This window comes from Sinocyclocheilus grahami, unplaced genomic scaffold (genome assembly GCF_001515645.1).
Source record: "Sinocyclocheilus grahami isolate Dianchi unplaced genomic scaffold, SAMN03320097.WGS_v1.1 scaffold21.1, whole genome shotgun sequence".
NCBI lineage: Eukaryota > Metazoa > Chordata > Actinopteri > Cypriniformes > Cyprinidae > Sinocyclocheilus > Sinocyclocheilus grahami.
Window position 1 is genome coordinate 1,321,339 of NW_015505200.1, and position 16,280 is coordinate 1,337,618.

At 36.8% G+C, this 16,280-nt stretch overlaps 1 protein-coding gene and 2 long non-coding RNA genes across 3 annotated transcripts in view; 2 read left to right on the plus strand and 1 right to left on the minus strand.

Annotated features, from left to right (window-relative positions):
* Positions 1-458: 458 nt before the first annotated feature.
* Positions 459-7,834, minus strand: LOC107556660 (clusterin-like protein 1). Its single transcript, XM_016239809.1, has 9 exons — positions 7,663-7,834; positions 6,352-6,480; positions 6,085-6,231; positions 5,765-5,937; positions 5,218-5,653; positions 3,496-3,618; positions 2,882-3,096; positions 2,520-2,698; positions 459-864 (listed from the first exon to the last, which is right to left on the minus strand). The coding sequence occupies exons 2-9, from the start codon at positions 6,449-6,451 to the stop codon at positions 849-851; spliced, it is 1,389 nt and encodes a 462-aa protein (XP_016095295.1). The 5' UTR covers positions 6,452-6,480; positions 7,663-7,834; the 3' UTR covers positions 459-848.
* LOC107556668 (uncharacterized) lies at positions 6,452-6,936 on the plus strand. The gene is made up of 3 exons (XR_001605310.1): positions 6,452-6,495; positions 6,606-6,662; positions 6,832-6,936. It is a non-coding gene; the product is annotated as an uncharacterized lncRNA (long non-coding RNA).
* Positions 7,835-10,914: 3,080 nt separating the features above from the next.
* The window catches only part of LOC107556661 (uncharacterized), a 10,388-nt gene continuing 5,022 nt past the window's right edge, over positions 10,915-16,280 (plus strand). Inside the window, exons 1-2 of the long non-coding RNA XR_001605309.1 lie at positions 10,915-11,401; positions 14,644-14,694. This is a non-coding gene — a long non-coding RNA (uncharacterized lncRNA). The remainder of the gene's footprint in view (positions 11,402-14,643; positions 14,695-16,280) is intronic.

The following is a 16,280-nucleotide window of genomic DNA, read 5'->3' on the forward strand; positions in this document are numbered from 1 at the left end:
AAGTTTTACGTAATGCTTTTAACTCCATGTGAGTTATTTGTAAATCATGTGTGTTTGTGTTGTTCAGACTTCTGTGAAACACTTTCATCCCTGGAAAATGTAGGTAGATCGCATTTGGACTGGGACTGAACAGAAAAAAGGGACTTTATAGTGCATTATCTGAATTTGAATCTTGCAATATCAGTGCATCTCTCACAATGTGGCTTTATTTCTTGTTAGTTTCTCACAATTACATTTTTTTACTCTGAGACAGAAGCAGGCATCCATAGAAATATGCTCAAGAATTAAATGAAACATTTATAATGCTTTATACACATAAAGGCCTACTGATGTAATAAACTAGGACAGGGGTCACCAGGCTCGGTCCTCAAGAGCCGGTGTCCTGCAGAGTTTAGCTCCAACTTGCCTCAACACGCCTGCCTGGAAGTTTCAAGTATGATTACCTTGATTAGCTGGTTCAGGTGTGTTTGATTAGGGTTGGAGCTAAACTCTGCAGGACACCGGCCCTCCAGGATCGAGTTTGGTGAGCCCTGAACTAGGAAATGGTTTTGCACTAAAAGTAAATTATTTTTAAGTTGTGATTCAGTTATACTTGTTTACAATCACACAGTGATATACATTTTAATTATACCTTAAGTACATTTCTGACATACTGATGTTTAAGTCAATTAACAAGACATGTTACAAATGCAGCTAACTGGAACCTGTCACATGATAAGACCATAAATAAATGACAGAACTTACCGTTACTTGATTTTTAAACTTAACACAATGCATAAAATATAAATATATATGATGATACCAGTGTACCCTGGTTAGTGCTGGGATGAAAGCTTATGACTTGTAGATTATACATCATCATGCCTAAAAAAAAAAAGAAAAGAAGGCAACAAGTTAGAGGCTAGTCCAATACCTACCTTTTGACATTTTAATTTAGAGCTTGTTCAGGTCATTTTAAAATATTAACCCTGTAAAGAGTACATGAAGTCAGATTTTTTTTAAAGAAACAGTTTATTGAACCTTTTAACAAAACAAAATCTTTTTTTTATTTCACGTCTTTTAATGAATTTATGTTTTATCATTTTTGATACATCAGACTTTAATGGGCCATATTTAGTATGATGAAATACATTTTATTTAGGGGCCCAAACTGAGCAAAATTGTGCAATTTGGTGCAGCTGTTGTTATTTAAGTGGCCAAAAAGTAAGATTAAATTCTGATACCTTGTAATGTTTATTTTTAAAACCGTATAACAAACTACGTAGATAACATTCACAGAAGTATCGGCTGTTACACTATATGTCCCAATGATATGGCTTCGTAAGATATTTAAATGCTTATTTTTATGATCAGCGCTCTGTAGTTTTAATTTTGGGGGCAAACACAATGCAATGCAATACAGTACAATGATGAAAAGAAGGCAACAAGTTAGAGGCTAGTCCAATACCTACCTTTTGACATTTTAATTTAGAGCTTGTTCAGGTCATTTTAAAATATTAACCCTGTAAAGAGTACATGAAGTCAGATTTTTTTTTAAAGAAACAGTTTATTGAACCTTTTAACAAAACAAAATCTTTTTTTTATTTCACGTCTTTTAATGAATTTATGTTTTATCATTTTTGATACATCAGACTTTAATGGGCCATATTTAGTATGATGAAATACATTTTATTTAGGGGCCCAAACTGAGCAAAATTGTGCAATTTGGTGCAGCTGTTGTTATTTAAGTGGCCAAAAAGTAAGATTAAATTCTGATACCTTGTAATGTTTATTTTTAAAACCGTATAACAAACTACGTAGATAACATTCACAGAAGTATCGGCTGTTACACTATATGTCCCAATGATATGGCTTCGTAAGATATTTAAATGCTTATTTTTATGATCAGCGCTCTGTAGTTTTAATTTTGGGGGCAAACACAATGCAATGCAATACAGTACAATGATGATTGAGAGATGTGCAAATAAATGTTCCTCAAAAGCCTGTTGTATGATAATTGATACATACGTTTTAGCACTATTTTTCTTAAACATTATTTATGGAAAATTTAACAAACCTAAGTTGATCAGACCAGTAAATTGTTATATTTAAATGTTAATAAAATATCAAAGTTATTCTTATATTTACTTTATAGAAATCATCAAAAAATTTTGACAAACATCTTTACAATTATACTCGCAGGCCTTTTTCTTGCAAAAAAAAAAAAAGTATGAACTATCAAGTTTTTCATCAATGTTTTGTCGTTTTGATATTTTAGAGCCCTTAAAAATTCATGTATCAAATATGATTCAGCAGGCTTGATAGGGTTAATAACAATTTAAATACTTTTAAGCAGTAAATACTTTTAAGTAAGGCGCCCTAGTGACTCCTCGAGTCCTTGGTTGAGAATCCATGATTTATGTGATTAAACTGTGGGGTGTTCTCTTCATGAGATGTTAACTGTTCCTATGAAATGTGTGCTGATGAGTGTGAACTATTCTGACGTGCTTCATGATGTGACTAATTGGAAAGTGTCTCACCTGGCCATCTGCTTGTACATGCCCAGAGCCACCTGTGCCACATACTGGATGAAGGCGGGATCCTGCATCCTGAGACCCGCAGGAACGGTCAGGGTGAGAGTGGGGGAGTTGAGAATATTCACTTCCACTGTAGTGTCTGCTGCTGGGGTGTTGTCGCCCACCTCAGTCTGTGCCACCAACTTGTTTTTTTTGGATCAGTAGATTTAGTATCTGTTTTTTCTCACCTACTGAATAATTGCCATATTCATGTAGCAAGGTATTTCAGTGAATTCAATGGTACTACAATGCTACATGTCCAAAATAGCACAGTATGGCAAAAAATAAAAATGGTAATACCATGATATTTTTTGTTAGTGTCTCACCGTGGCGATGCTGAAGATGCTCTCAGGAGTGGTGGTGTTATTGGCGAGCTCAGTCACCCAACCAAAGTCAGAGGCCATGTTGCTGAGCCAGCTGATGGTGTCATCGGTATGACGTTGCACGATGCCCAGCACCTCCTCGTACTGCTGCTTGGATGCTTCCAACAGCTGAGAAGCTTCATCCAACTCAATGTGCAGTTCTCTTACATTTGGGCATTCTGCAAATTAAACAGTGAGTACTTGAAATTATCAGTACCACTAGTAAGAGTTTTCTTAAAGGGACTGTTCACCCAAAAATGAAAATTCTGTCATCAATTCTATAATCTCATGTTGTTCCAATGTTTTTCCATGGAACAGAATGATTGTTCTTGAGCTCAATTTTTTTCAATGAATCAGTTGAATCAGTTTCACTAACCAGCCTGAATTATTATTTCACAAATCAGATACATCTGTTAACTGATAATCAGGTAACAGTTAGCAGTTAATAATGTCTTAATAAACAATGACTTAGGTCTATTCTTCACACTTCTGAAAAGAGCTGGAATATAGTGAGTAAAGGATTTTCATTTTTGGGTGAACTATCCATTTAACTAATCAATGTGAGCATGCATTCTTACCGGTGAACAAGGTTCCCTGGCAGGCCTCACACTTGCTCTGCAGCTGCCAGCACTCTGAGGACTGTCTGCGCAGATCTCTGCACAGTCTCTTGTTCTGCAGAAACTGAGGGAAGAGTTTCTTCTCTGGAGTGAATACAGACACAAGTAGAGAGAGTTAAGGCCTGTTCACACCAAGAGCAATAACTATATTAGCGTTCACATCAGCGCACCATAACATTCTGTTTAAGAGCACACTGCAGTTATGCTGTCCGCTACTTTAAAAGCTCAAGCTCTTTAAAATCGTGTGGATTCCAATTGGCTGTCAATGTTTTTATCATTCATCAGCTGGGGGATCATAGTGAGACCCCCAATAACTTTTGACCCCCTGTACTCAGTCCCACTGTTTTTATTGTTCATCATCTGGATAAAATAGCTCTGAAAGGGATTCCACATTGTTTCTCTGTATCATGGTTGGTATTGTGGCCTCTGCTATTCTCTTAGCGTAAAAGGCCCGTTCACTCACACACACACACACACACACACACACACACACACACAAACAAACAATAACTAATTAACATCCACAACATCGGATAATAACGTTCTGTTTATTATAATCATGTGTTACAGTTATGACTCGTCTGCCGCTTTAAATGCTTGAGTCAGGTAGATTCTGATTGGCTGTAAATATCGTCCTGACTCCAGCGATATTGTTCCTCTGTGTTGTTATCGTTACAGCTATGATGTGGACTTTGCTATTCTCATAGAGTTAGAATGATTATTAAAACAGTAGGCTATAGTTATCGTGCTTGGTGTGAACGGGCCTGAAATTAAGCTTTAGCGTTAGTTCTGGCAGGTCACGTGAGTCAAGCTTGCATCAGCTGATTCTCAGCTGATCACATCTACCTATAGGAATACGACACCTATCGCGGCATTCCTATATAAGCTGTATTCAGTATTATTCAGCAGCTTTTCAGCTTGCTTCGGAGCAAATTACCCTCCTCCATCCCCAGCTCCACCTTTCGCCAATGTCAGGACTTAGCTTTCTGATATTCCTTGCTAATCAGACTCCTTTATCTTGAATAAAGTGTTACACTTAAATATCATTGAGTACATTAATGATATCTGCCTTGTTCTGTTCTGTTAACCCTAGGGGGGTTATTATTGCTGCTCTCCCTGCTCATTCATGACAGGCTGCATGGATGGGCAGGGAGGTTTTTGCCCAGAACAGAACCATACCGCCAAACCAAACTTTATGCTAAGTATCTATCATTTTGACGATAGTGGTCCTGACAGAACTATAATAATGATAAGCATATTAGCATCCAGAACGACAGATGATAACGTTTTATTTGTTCTAAGCGCAGGTTTTAGAGTAGGGTTTTGATTTGGCTTGATTTGATTTGATCATTTTCATTGATCATCATTGATTTGAACGGGCCTCTGTAACTTTGTACAGGCGTATTATTGCATTAAAGGAATAGTTAACCCATAATTCTGTCATTATTTACTCAACAAATGTCATGAACTGTTTTAATGACTTTTTATGATAATTTTTTGTCATTGTGGAAACTGACAGTCCCTATTCTGACTTTCAGTGTATTGCAAAGAATGGCCTGATTATTATTTAAGTAAGCACCTTTTGTGTTCCACAGAACAAAGTCATTGGTTTAACAACATGTGGGTGAGTAAATGACAGAATTGTAATTTTTGGCTGAACAGACATTTGTCAGGATAAAGCACCTTTCTCCTCTTCTGTCTTCTCCATATCATCATGAATGTCACTGAAGGCTTGTGTGACAACGGCCCCAAACTCCTCCAACACACTTCTGCCAAAATCAAAGAAGGACTCAAGCACATCTTCCAGCCCCACACCCTCTAGAAAGGCAGAATCCAGAGCTTTGTTGGCAGGCTTGAGCACCAGCTCACTCTCTTTATCTTCCTGAAGCTCAGGGCTGAAAGCTCTGAGTAGGGCCTGGTCCAGCTCACGGTGGAAGTGGGAGACCAGCACGACACTGCGATTGACCAGGGTTCCCACTTTGGTGAGGAGGTTGCTGAAGGAGTCCTCGATCCTCACCACCTCCAGGTCAGGATTCTCTGCACTCTGGTTCAGCACAACCTCATCCTGAGCATCACGAGGGCCAAAGCGAGAGCTCAGCCTTTGGAAGAAGTTCTGTAGCTGTGGAGAACAGAAAAATACAAAATGGAACTTTGGTATTTTGATTCAATTTATATCAAATAGTTTCAAAACACAGCATTTGAATGGTAAAGGTGGATGATAATTCTGTACTTTATTGGTGAAGGTGGCGAATCCACGGCGGCAGGTGTTGGTATAGAAGTTCTTACAGGTGTCCTCAAGACAAGGTCGACATTCCTCCCAGGAGGACTTCAGAGACTCCTTACACTGCTGTTCAGCTTCATTCAGCGTCTTTTCTATATCCTGTGCGATCTCTGCTGCTCCTTGATGGTGCAAGTAGCCAATGACAGGTTTCGATCATTTATATCTAAATGGTACTTAATTTTGTTATGTTTGGAATGTTTTGTTTAGAACGAACAGAAAGACTGTTTATTTTGGTTTTAAAAAGATGTCACTTGAATAATTGCTGACATTTTTCTTCTCCCCGCTGTGCCTGAGAGACTTCATGAGGTTTGCGTGTTTCTGTTCATTCCTGGCCATCACCTCCTTCATTTGTTTGATCCCAAACAGTGCCTTGCTGACCTCCTGATCCACCAGCTTCTCCCCTTCCAGAGACAGACCTGAAAGACCATCATGTTTCAGGTCATGTCATAAAGTCATAAGGTTGTTCCCTGGCTTTTGTGTATTCATTTGAGCACATAGTCATGATATACATCTCTTTGGCTAGAGGATGCACTCACGTTTGAGAGTGTTGGCTGTCGGAGGCAGGGCAGTATCAGGGGCACAATGAAAAGCCCCCAGAGATGCCAGTAAAACCAGAGAGAGGATCAATGCTCTCATCCTCAGCAACTTCAAAGCAATCTCAAGACCTGTTTAAGAAACAAGTAGGTGGTTTAGAGACTTTCATTAAATAGCTGCAGATAATTTTTGAAAGGCTTTATAATTTGTAATATACAATAATAAGACATCTTGTCTCTTGTTTTTTTGTCCCCAGTCAGTCTCAGTCTTTCGATCATGTTTTGATCATGAGAATGATGGAGCAGTAACAGCTGTGAGTAACCACTGAGTGGCACTACATCTTTACTGAAAATTCACAGTTCAAAGAAATTCAGGGTTTTATAATTTTCTGGAAACTTAGTCAGTATCTGTCACTCTTTAGTCTATGTGGTTGGTTTGTGTTAGTATTTTAGTATCTAATCCATTTTTATGTTTGCTTCCAGATACTTCCACTGAGAATTGAGGCCCAATTCTCTAGAAGCTTCTTTCTGGGATTAAGAAGGCCGAATATGTGATAGATTGGGCAGTTTAAGAGGTTACAGAATGTGGCTTCATATTGTAGAGCCAAACAAATCTTGTAACTGTATGTTCAAATCTACCCAAAACATTTTTTTTTCCAAGATCAGCAAACAGACATATGAGGTGTTATCTTAAGAGGCAAATCAGTCTAGAATAGTCTAGACAATCTTCTAGAAATGCCACCAGAGGTGCACACCTTCACCAGCTTTACTTCATGGCCATCTGTTGTCTTAAATAAACACAACAGAGCCGCCACATTTGGCAAGTTCAAGTCAAAAGCTAGTGTTGTAAAGCTGTCACATCATATGTCTGAGTGCTGGTAAAACAATCAGTGCATCTCTGCCATTGATATTCATAGTGTCTGCATTAGTCAAAATGAGGCTTTTAAATCACTGCTTAAGTAATTAACAAGTAAACATATACATTTATTTAGTATAAAATTAGCTCTATGATGACATCCTAAAATTATCTATAGATTGAATGTGCATGCCTAATTGCTTATATTCATTATTGATCTGTTTGCTTTTAGATCATCATTAGATCAGTGAAATATCAACATAGCAATTCACGTTTAGCATATTTAATTTCCGTCCACAGTAAAATACACTGTGATCATAAGTAATCATACAGTACTATCCAATTAAACATTTCAGGATCTTTACATTGTGAAAGTAATATTATTAATATAAATATTATTTGAGTGAAGTAAGCAGAGCTATCTAACATTATATAAAGATCAAAGGATAGGAACTCACCAGAAACTTCCTACTGATGTCTGACTATGCAGTGTGATAAATGCTGTTTGCTGCAGAGGGAAGGTGTGTTGTTTATCTTTACCTGGACACTTCTATTTATACTAAGTAGAACCAGAGACAATCCAATTAAAGCATTTAGAGGTTATGGCCGTCCGAGATGTAATCCAGCCACCAAAACTAGCTTTTGTTCTGCATCTCAGTATATGGTTAAACATATAAACATACATACATCATCTTTATATGGCCACAATGATCCTTTCTGGAATTTGTATTTATTAATAATTTTTTTCTGATTTCTATTTTAATGTGTTTAAAAATGTAATTTATTCCTGTGATGTGATGCTGAATTTTCAGCAGCCATAAACTCCAGTCTTCCGCATCACATGATCCTTCAGAAATCGTTATAACATGCTGATTTGGTGCTTAAGAAACATTTCTTATTGTTATCAATGTTGAAAAAATGATTAATATTTCTGTGTAACTGTGATACAGCACTTTTTCAGGTTTTGATTAATAGAAAGTTCAAAAGAACATAATTTTTTTTTTTTTTTATGTCCTCGCTGAACAAAAGTATAAATTACTTAAAAAGACTACAAACTATTGAACAGTAGTGTTTGCTAATTGTGCTATGGCATTTTTACATTTTTACTAAACTTGGGTAAAGGTAAATATAGCAAAGGTAAATTTTATAAGTTTTACAATGTATAGGCCTGTCGCAATAATCAATATATCCACTTATTGCGCAATATATGTACATGACCTCAATCATTTTTGGTGACGCAATATATCGCCATATATACTTAAAAATGTATGTCACCGTGTTTTTTACATTCCACTTGCGCCGGTGTCTTTTGCAGCTTCTCGTACATAACGTGGTGTAGTCATGAGGTGCTAGTTCAAATTTAAAAAATGCTTCTACAAAAGTTTAATCTGAAGATATGGCCTTGTTTAGGGACCTGTGCCTTTGTGCATACGGACATCTGACTGCTAAGTAGTGATTGTGTTTTTCAGCAATAGTGTGCACCCTTAATTTACAGAGATCAGAAGGTCAGGGGAAAATCAGTAGATGGAAAAATCTCCATAAAAGCGCATTTGTCTTTTTTTGTACTTGTTACTTTGCACTTTTTTGTTAGAAAATGTTTATATTTTAAGGTATCTAATATTTTGATTCTTAATTTCCATGATCTAAATATTCTTAAAAATTAAAAGTTTGTTGTCATTTGGAAGTGTGTAGGCCTTCTTGCATTATTATGCTGTTACATTATGATTATATATTCAGTGGCATAAAATGGTCTTTAAAATGACAATAATATCGTTTATCGCAATTATTTCTGGGGCAATATATCGCACAACAAAAAGTTGTTATCGTGACAGGCCTAACAATGTATAAGTCTTAAATTCTCAAGGTTTAAAAACAACCTTGTCAACTTTGCATATATATAATAAAGCAGAAATTGGCAACAAAGATGTGGTGTAGGCCCACATTCCCCTCACATTTCTCATTAGCGCTCCTTGTCCTTGTAAAAGTGCCCTCTCTTCAGGGCTTGTGACCCTGAAAATAGTATTTTCTAACCTCTAATGAGAAACAGCAATATGGGCCACTTATATGTCCATCTCTGCTAAGCCTAAACACACCTGTTTCTCATAACCCTATCTGGACCTGTCACGCTCATCTAGAGCCAAAGGCCTGGTGGTTGGCACACCGAGGGTGAATTACTGGATATGAGAGCACGGAAACCTTAGAATACATATAAACAGTAACGACAGAACATGCAATAAAAACATTGCTTTAGTATAAAATGATACAGACCCTCTTCCTTATGAAAATGTACCATGAAAAGTAGCCAGATTGTTTTCTGTAAAACCATAGTATATTAATATTGGATGTCCTTCAAATGCTGTAAGCTTTCAGAATCATTTTGTTTCATTTCTGTAACAACTGAAGCACTTTGGATTTTTGGTGGAAACGATGGTTACCATGGTAAAGTTTGAAAGTAAAGTGTCATTCCAAAGGTAAACAAAAATGGATAAGGCACCTGCTCTGGCACAGGCTTCTGATACTTAAGAGGGCTCATAAAGTAGTTTAGAGCCCAGCAGTGCAGCTTTAATACGTTGGAGTTGTTTTTTTTGTTTGTTTTTTACGTTAGCGCTTAGCCTCGTTAAGTTGGAAAAAGACTTGTGTGGTGCAACGGATCACACAATTCTGAACAATCCAGCGGGATGTCAAATAGTTAATCATGGATCCCTGTGGCAAAGGGATTTATTTAGAGAGAAATGCAAAGAAAGAACAAAATGAGCTGTGAGCTTATTAAACCCGAAGGGAGCGGAACGATTGTGCAAGCAATTCTGAGCAACAGCCAACACACGTAAAGGACTTTTCACTTCAACCTATAAGCTTTCTAGTCTAAATTATGTAACATAATTCAGGAAACAAATATTTTAATAAATAATTTGTATAATTATATAGTACTTAAAGGGATAGTTCACCTAAAAATGAGATTGTCATCATTTACAAACCCTCCACTTGTTCCAAACCTTATATGAGTTTATTTCTTCTGTTGAACAAAAAAGAAGATATTTTGAAGAGTGTTGGTAACCAAACAGTTGACGGTAGCCATTGGCTTCCATAGTATTTCTCCCATACCATGGATGTCAATGGCTACTGTCAATTATTTGGTTGTCCCTATCCCTTTAAAACATGTGACAACATCTTGCAGTGAAATTTTATTTTGTTCACTTGTTTATCCACCAGCTATAGAGAGGTATGATATTGGTATTTTAATTCTGAGAATAAAATTTGCAAAGTAATTTGAATTTAAGAGGGCTGTGAGCTAGATATTTGAAACCAACACACAAAACAGCTAGCGAAACCACTCACTTTTGTAATTAAACTTTGGCTCAAAACTTTGTAGTTACTGATATATAACTTTCATTTGTGACGACTCCAGTCCTCAATTTATATACAGTGTAATAGTTTACAAGCTTAAAAGTTTGGCCTACTCATAGTGCTTAAACAGCACAGCTGTAACCCATGTCAAGTCGTCATAACAGTGGTGAATAAAAGTGCAGAATATATGAAGGTATTTAAAATGCTGAGTTTTGAGTGAACACAATCGCGTAGTAGTTTGAGTAGTAATGTTTTCTATACTGTTTCTTATTACAGGTTAAGATTTCACAGCACTCCAAGCTCAACGATAACCAACTAGTGCAACGTGTAAGACCCTCCCATGTGCCAAGAGGACGTTTAACTCCAGATGCGGTGCAGCACATTCAGAGATTCAGTGAAGAGGAGGCTGCAGCTGCTTTTCACCTGGTTTTCCTTTAAGAGATTCACAAGTAGAAAACAAGTGGACTAACAGACACCCTACGGAGTCCCAACTTCTTTCTGGTTATCGGGTTGCAGCCAAAGGGCAGAGGAGGAGGCATCCTCACTCACCTCAAGTGAATTTCCATCGTGAACACGTTCTCGCGGAGAGAGAGAAAGAGTTTGCGTCTTCAGCAGAAGTTTGTACGACTCATTAAACATCGCTGTTTACGACTTTCCCCTTTATAAATTTCTCTCAAGTTTAGCGTCAGTCACAGGGATTGAGGGGTGAAAAACATTCTACGCATGTTTCAGGTGGAATATTCGCGTCTGTGAAACTTCAGTGTGGAAGATTCTTGAGTCCGCTCTATTGTCATGAGATTGATGTGAACTTTTGGCTCGGAACGGTGTACTTCAGTTTTACCACAATGAAGGGTAAGATGCATTTCAAATGATCCACTGCTTACGCATTTTTAGTGCATCTTTTTAATAGAAGTCTCTTGAGTCTATCCACGCGTTTCGCTCTTCGGGGTTTCTGCTTTTCTTTCTTTCTCTTGTGAGAGGAATGTGTGTTACTCCAGTGCACGAAACATCTGGTTGCTATTAACTGCTCGTAGTGTCTAAGGTTGGCGGATTGTTTGGCTGAACTGCCATAAGACAGTTGAATAGAAGGATCTACACACAACCTTGTGTTGCTGACCCAGCTATTGTGTGGGATGTTCAGTGACATTGCTCCCTTTATCTTAAAAAAAGAAAACGCGTGGCTACGTTATATGAAACATCTGGCGTGGTGTGTAAATGTTTCTCTAAGGGTTGAAGAACTTCCGAAATCTCATTTCAGCAAAGTTTCTAGTAGGCTAAATCTGAGAGACTTTAACGCGTTAAAATCGAGTTAAATACGTGTTTGGATTTTTTGATTTTTAATTAAAAGTGTATTCAGTCTTTTTTTCTATTATAGACCAATTAAAAAGTTTTACGCAGAAAGAAATAAACAGCACTTTCACATTATTAAGATAATGTACACTGACATGAGATGAAAACTACAGATATACCAGTCTTGTAGAATTTTTTTATTATTATTATTCTGCATGAAGTGGGTCCACACTCATGAATGCAGCCATGTTGAGATCACATGATCAGCTTTTTAGTTGCCTCTAATAATAATGTTTATTTCATATAGATATATTTTAGTCAGTGCTTTTAGTCAGGTACTTTGCAAAAATGAGAATTAGGGAAACAAAACATTTACAAACAGCTTCATTGTTGATCAGCAGCAGCAACTAAAATGTTTCATCCAGACTGTCTAAGTATAAACTCTAACACCACTAGTATACTATTGGGATGAATAACAAAAATGTAATGAGTGCAGCTTTAAAAGTGTAATTTGCTCTTAATTCTAAATTGCAGTAATTTGTGCTGTGGAAATAATGGGTCAGGGTTATATCATTAAAAATGAAAAGGTCCTCTGTATTTTTAGAGGTTGTTGAAACTTGGGTGTTCTATGAGCCAAGATGTTTTCCAACTCAATTGCACACCAGAATTTAAACGTGTGATTCAGAGAGCCACTTACAGTAAAATCATTTGCATGTCCAATGGCCAGATGTTTTGACAAACACCAAGCCTTCACATCACATTCTTGTGCCTTAGTTATGAGTTATGCAACTTTTAACTGTGCTTCTCTTTTTTAGTCAGTATGCTGCCATCTAGTGGAAATCTCAATGTAAATATTGTGTGAGTTTATATTGAACTAAAAGCAATAAATGCATGTAGCCTCCATATGGATGGAGGCTGTCATTCAGACATTTTAAAATGGACTTTTAAAATATTGCTTCATTGGAAGTGCAGTTTTAATGCAACTGGAATTTAATGCAGTGCAATTAGAAATAAATACTTGAAAAAAAATCACTTCTAAATGTGTATCTAAAAACAGAAAGTTGTATTTTTTGTCACTGTGTTTGTGTCAAAAAGTGACAAACAGTTTTCCTGTGGGTTGCCTGGATTTTATACTTTAAACAAGTGAGATAACTGTTTTTGGTTCATCTTTTGGTTAGATAAATGTTTTCAATTTAAGGCATTAACATATTAATGATTAGTAAACAGAGCAAAAGGCACATGAAAAAAAAACCTAATACGGGTGTTTAGACCACACACAGTGAAATATTGTTCCTCTGAGTAATGGTCATCCACAGTCTTCTCTGATACTCCTTCATGCATAACATTCTTAACCTTAAAAGTTTTATTTCAAACAATATATCTCTTGCAACGGCAAGTTTCTGACCGTGGCTTTGTAAAAATGATGTTTTTTTGGGTGTGTGGGAGCTTTGTTCCTTTGCATTTCCCAGAGTGTTGTTATATTCAGCGAAAAGACTGAAATAGCTATCAGCATCCGTCTGCAATTCTTTGTCCCATGTTGTTTGTTTCCTAGTTTTCCACTCTGAGGTTTCTATGGGTTGTGTGTCCAGTTGGATGGTTGGACCTGAGGTCACACTCTGTGGGGATTCTAATAGACTGTTCCCCCACCCACCTGCGGTTCTGACTCTGGTTTAGTATCAGAGTGAGGGGGAGTGGGCTCCAACTACAGAAACGTGTTCTTTCTTTATTTTCTCTGGCCTTGGACAATGACACATAAAACTGCCTGGAGTCACCCCTCTCCTTTCCCATGAGCATGGTAGCCACATGAGAGAGCGCTCCAGGACAGGAAGAGGAAGTAGAAGATGGTACCATTTAGTTAACTCATGGATGGACCATCCTGGCCAATGTTATTTCAGCAGTCAGATGCAGACCACATGTTTTTTTTTTATCATAATATATTTCTCTCTCTCTCTCTCTCTCTCTCTCTCTCTCTCTCTCTCTCTCTATATATATATATATATATATACACACACACACACACACAGTACAGTTTGGAGTCAGTGAGTTTTTTTTTATTATCATTATTATGTTTTTTAAAGAAATGAATACTGTTATTCAGCTAGGATGTATTGAACTGGTCAAAATTGCCAGTAAGACATTTATAATGTTAGAAAATATTTATATTTCAAATGAATGCTTTTATTATTAACTTTCTATTCATCAAAGAATCCTGAAAAAAATGGATCATGGTTTCCACAAAAATATTAAGCAGCACAACTTTTTTCAACATTTATAATAATAAAGAAATGTTGCTTGAGCACCAAATCAGCATATTAGAATGATTTCTGAAGGATCATGCAATACTGAAGACTGGAGTAATGAAAATTCTAAATTCAGTCACAGGAATAAATTACAAAATAATAATAATATTTCACAATATTACAGTTTTTATATTTGATCAAATAAATGTAGCATTGGTGAGCATAAGAGACCTCTTTTAAAGAAATGGAAAAATCTTTCTAACCCCAAACATTTGAATGGTTGTGTGTGTGTGTGTGTGTGTGTGTGTGTGTGCGCGCGTTTTTGTGACAAATGAGGACATCAATTTGTATAATGACAAAGATATGACATAAGTATTACAAGGAGAAGGTGACTTTTCAGGACATTACCCCATGTCCCCACTTTTCAAAACGCTTATAAATCACACAGAAAATATATATATATATATATATATATATTGATGAATATTATTTCAGGACATTATTTGATTACCAGGCCTGCAGCACTTGCTATACTAATATCATTGTCATTTGTTACTTTTGCAGACGACTTTACTGATGAAGAGGAAGTGCAGTCTTTTGGCTACAAAAGGTTTGGTAAGTGTATTGCAGTGCCTGATGAATTTGCAGTCAGTTCATGATCAATATAGATGTTCTTCATTGTTTTCTGCATTCTGATCCATATATCAGCTTGGATGAGTTTTCAGTGTTCGAAAGGTGAATTGGATTCTAAATTATAGTCAGGAAAGCTGATTATAAGTTACACAAGGTCAAGCCCTGGTGTGTACTGCAGCTCTTTTCCCCTCTAAACGTATGCTATTATAATTTGCCCATCAGACGTATGTTTTAGTGAACAAATCTGCATGCCTCAGTTCCTTCTCTGCCTTTTTATCCTAAAATTTTGTATTTGATCATGCTGAACTTGGAATATGTTTGAATGGTTTGCAGGTTTTGGTTTGAATGGTTTTTTTTTTTTACAGTCCCTTGAAACAGATTTCAGGGGGTCATTTCTGTGAGGATTTGATAGTTCATATTGTTTAATTTGATGCTTTTAATGTATTAATTATATATATATATATTATATTTTGTATATATATATATATTATATTTTGTATATATATATATATATATATATATATATATATATAGATAGATAGATAGATAGATAGATAGATAGATAGTAGGGCTGCAACAACTAATCGATAAAACGATAAAATATCTATTATGAAAATCATCGACAACGATTCTCATTATCAAAAATAATCGACCAACTAATCGATTATCAAAATAATCGTTAGTTGCAGCCCTAATAGATAGGTGGTATTTAAAAAAATTATGAGCCATTATCTACTGGAGGAACGAATGTGAGTGAAGATGTATTTCCATTTAACATCTGCCCTAAATCTCATACCGTCTTTCTTTTAAGCAGTGACTTGTTTAATTTAACCAGTGTATTTCCAAGAGAGGCCTCAAACAACAAATCACGTTAACTGTGTAATTTGATAGTTTATTACCTATTCATTAAAGGGGTCATATGATGCAATTTAAATTTTTCCTTTCTCTTTGGAGTGTTACAAGCTCTTGGTGCATAAAGAAGATCTGTAAAATTGCAAAGACTAAAGTCTCAAATCCAAAGAGAAATTCTTTATAAAAGTTAAGAGTCAACCACACCTACCTAAAACGTCTCGTTCTAACACGCCCCCACATGTCTACGTCACGATGTGGGAAGATTTGCATGACCCCACCCAAATTTTCACGCAAAGAAAGAAGGCGTAACTTTTATTCTCGCTGTAGTATTGTTGCTGCCGCCATGCCGTGAAGGTGCTGTGTGTTTCGTTGTGAAAGTGAAACTACTTTGTTTGGCCTTCCAAAAGAGGACGATATCTGCTTCGTCATGCCTAGAGCTGATCTGTTCTGGTCGCTGAGGAAATACATCAACTTCGAGCTGCGGATTGCCGGATCGGCTTTCACCGTGGACGAAGCGGAGTCCAGCCCGGGGTCGTCACATGTGGTTGCCGCAAGCCCGCCGGCCGCTCCTTCGTCAACTCCGCCAGCCACTCTAGCCCGCCGTGAGTGATGCTGTGTTTCGTTGTGAAAGCGAAACTACTTTGTTTGGTCTTCCAAAAGAGGACACGACTAGAAATCAGTGGTTAAGTTGTATTTACAACACTGTTCCAGAACAC

Excerpts from the sequence above, each read along its gene's own strand:
- LOC107556660 (XM_016239809.1), bottom strand. The coding sequence starts at position 6,451 with ATGAGAGCATTGATCCTCTCTCTGGTTTTACTGGCATCTCTGGGGGCT. Across the intron at positions 3,097-3,495 it reads CCAGGGAACCTTGTTCACCG|AATGCCCAAATGTAAGAGAA; the intron begins GTAAGAATGCAT and ends TTTAATTTGCAG. Across the intron at positions 2,699-2,881 it reads GCATCTTCAGCATCGCCACG|TTGGTGGCACAGACTGAGGT; the intron begins GTGAGACACTAA and ends AAAAAAAACAAG.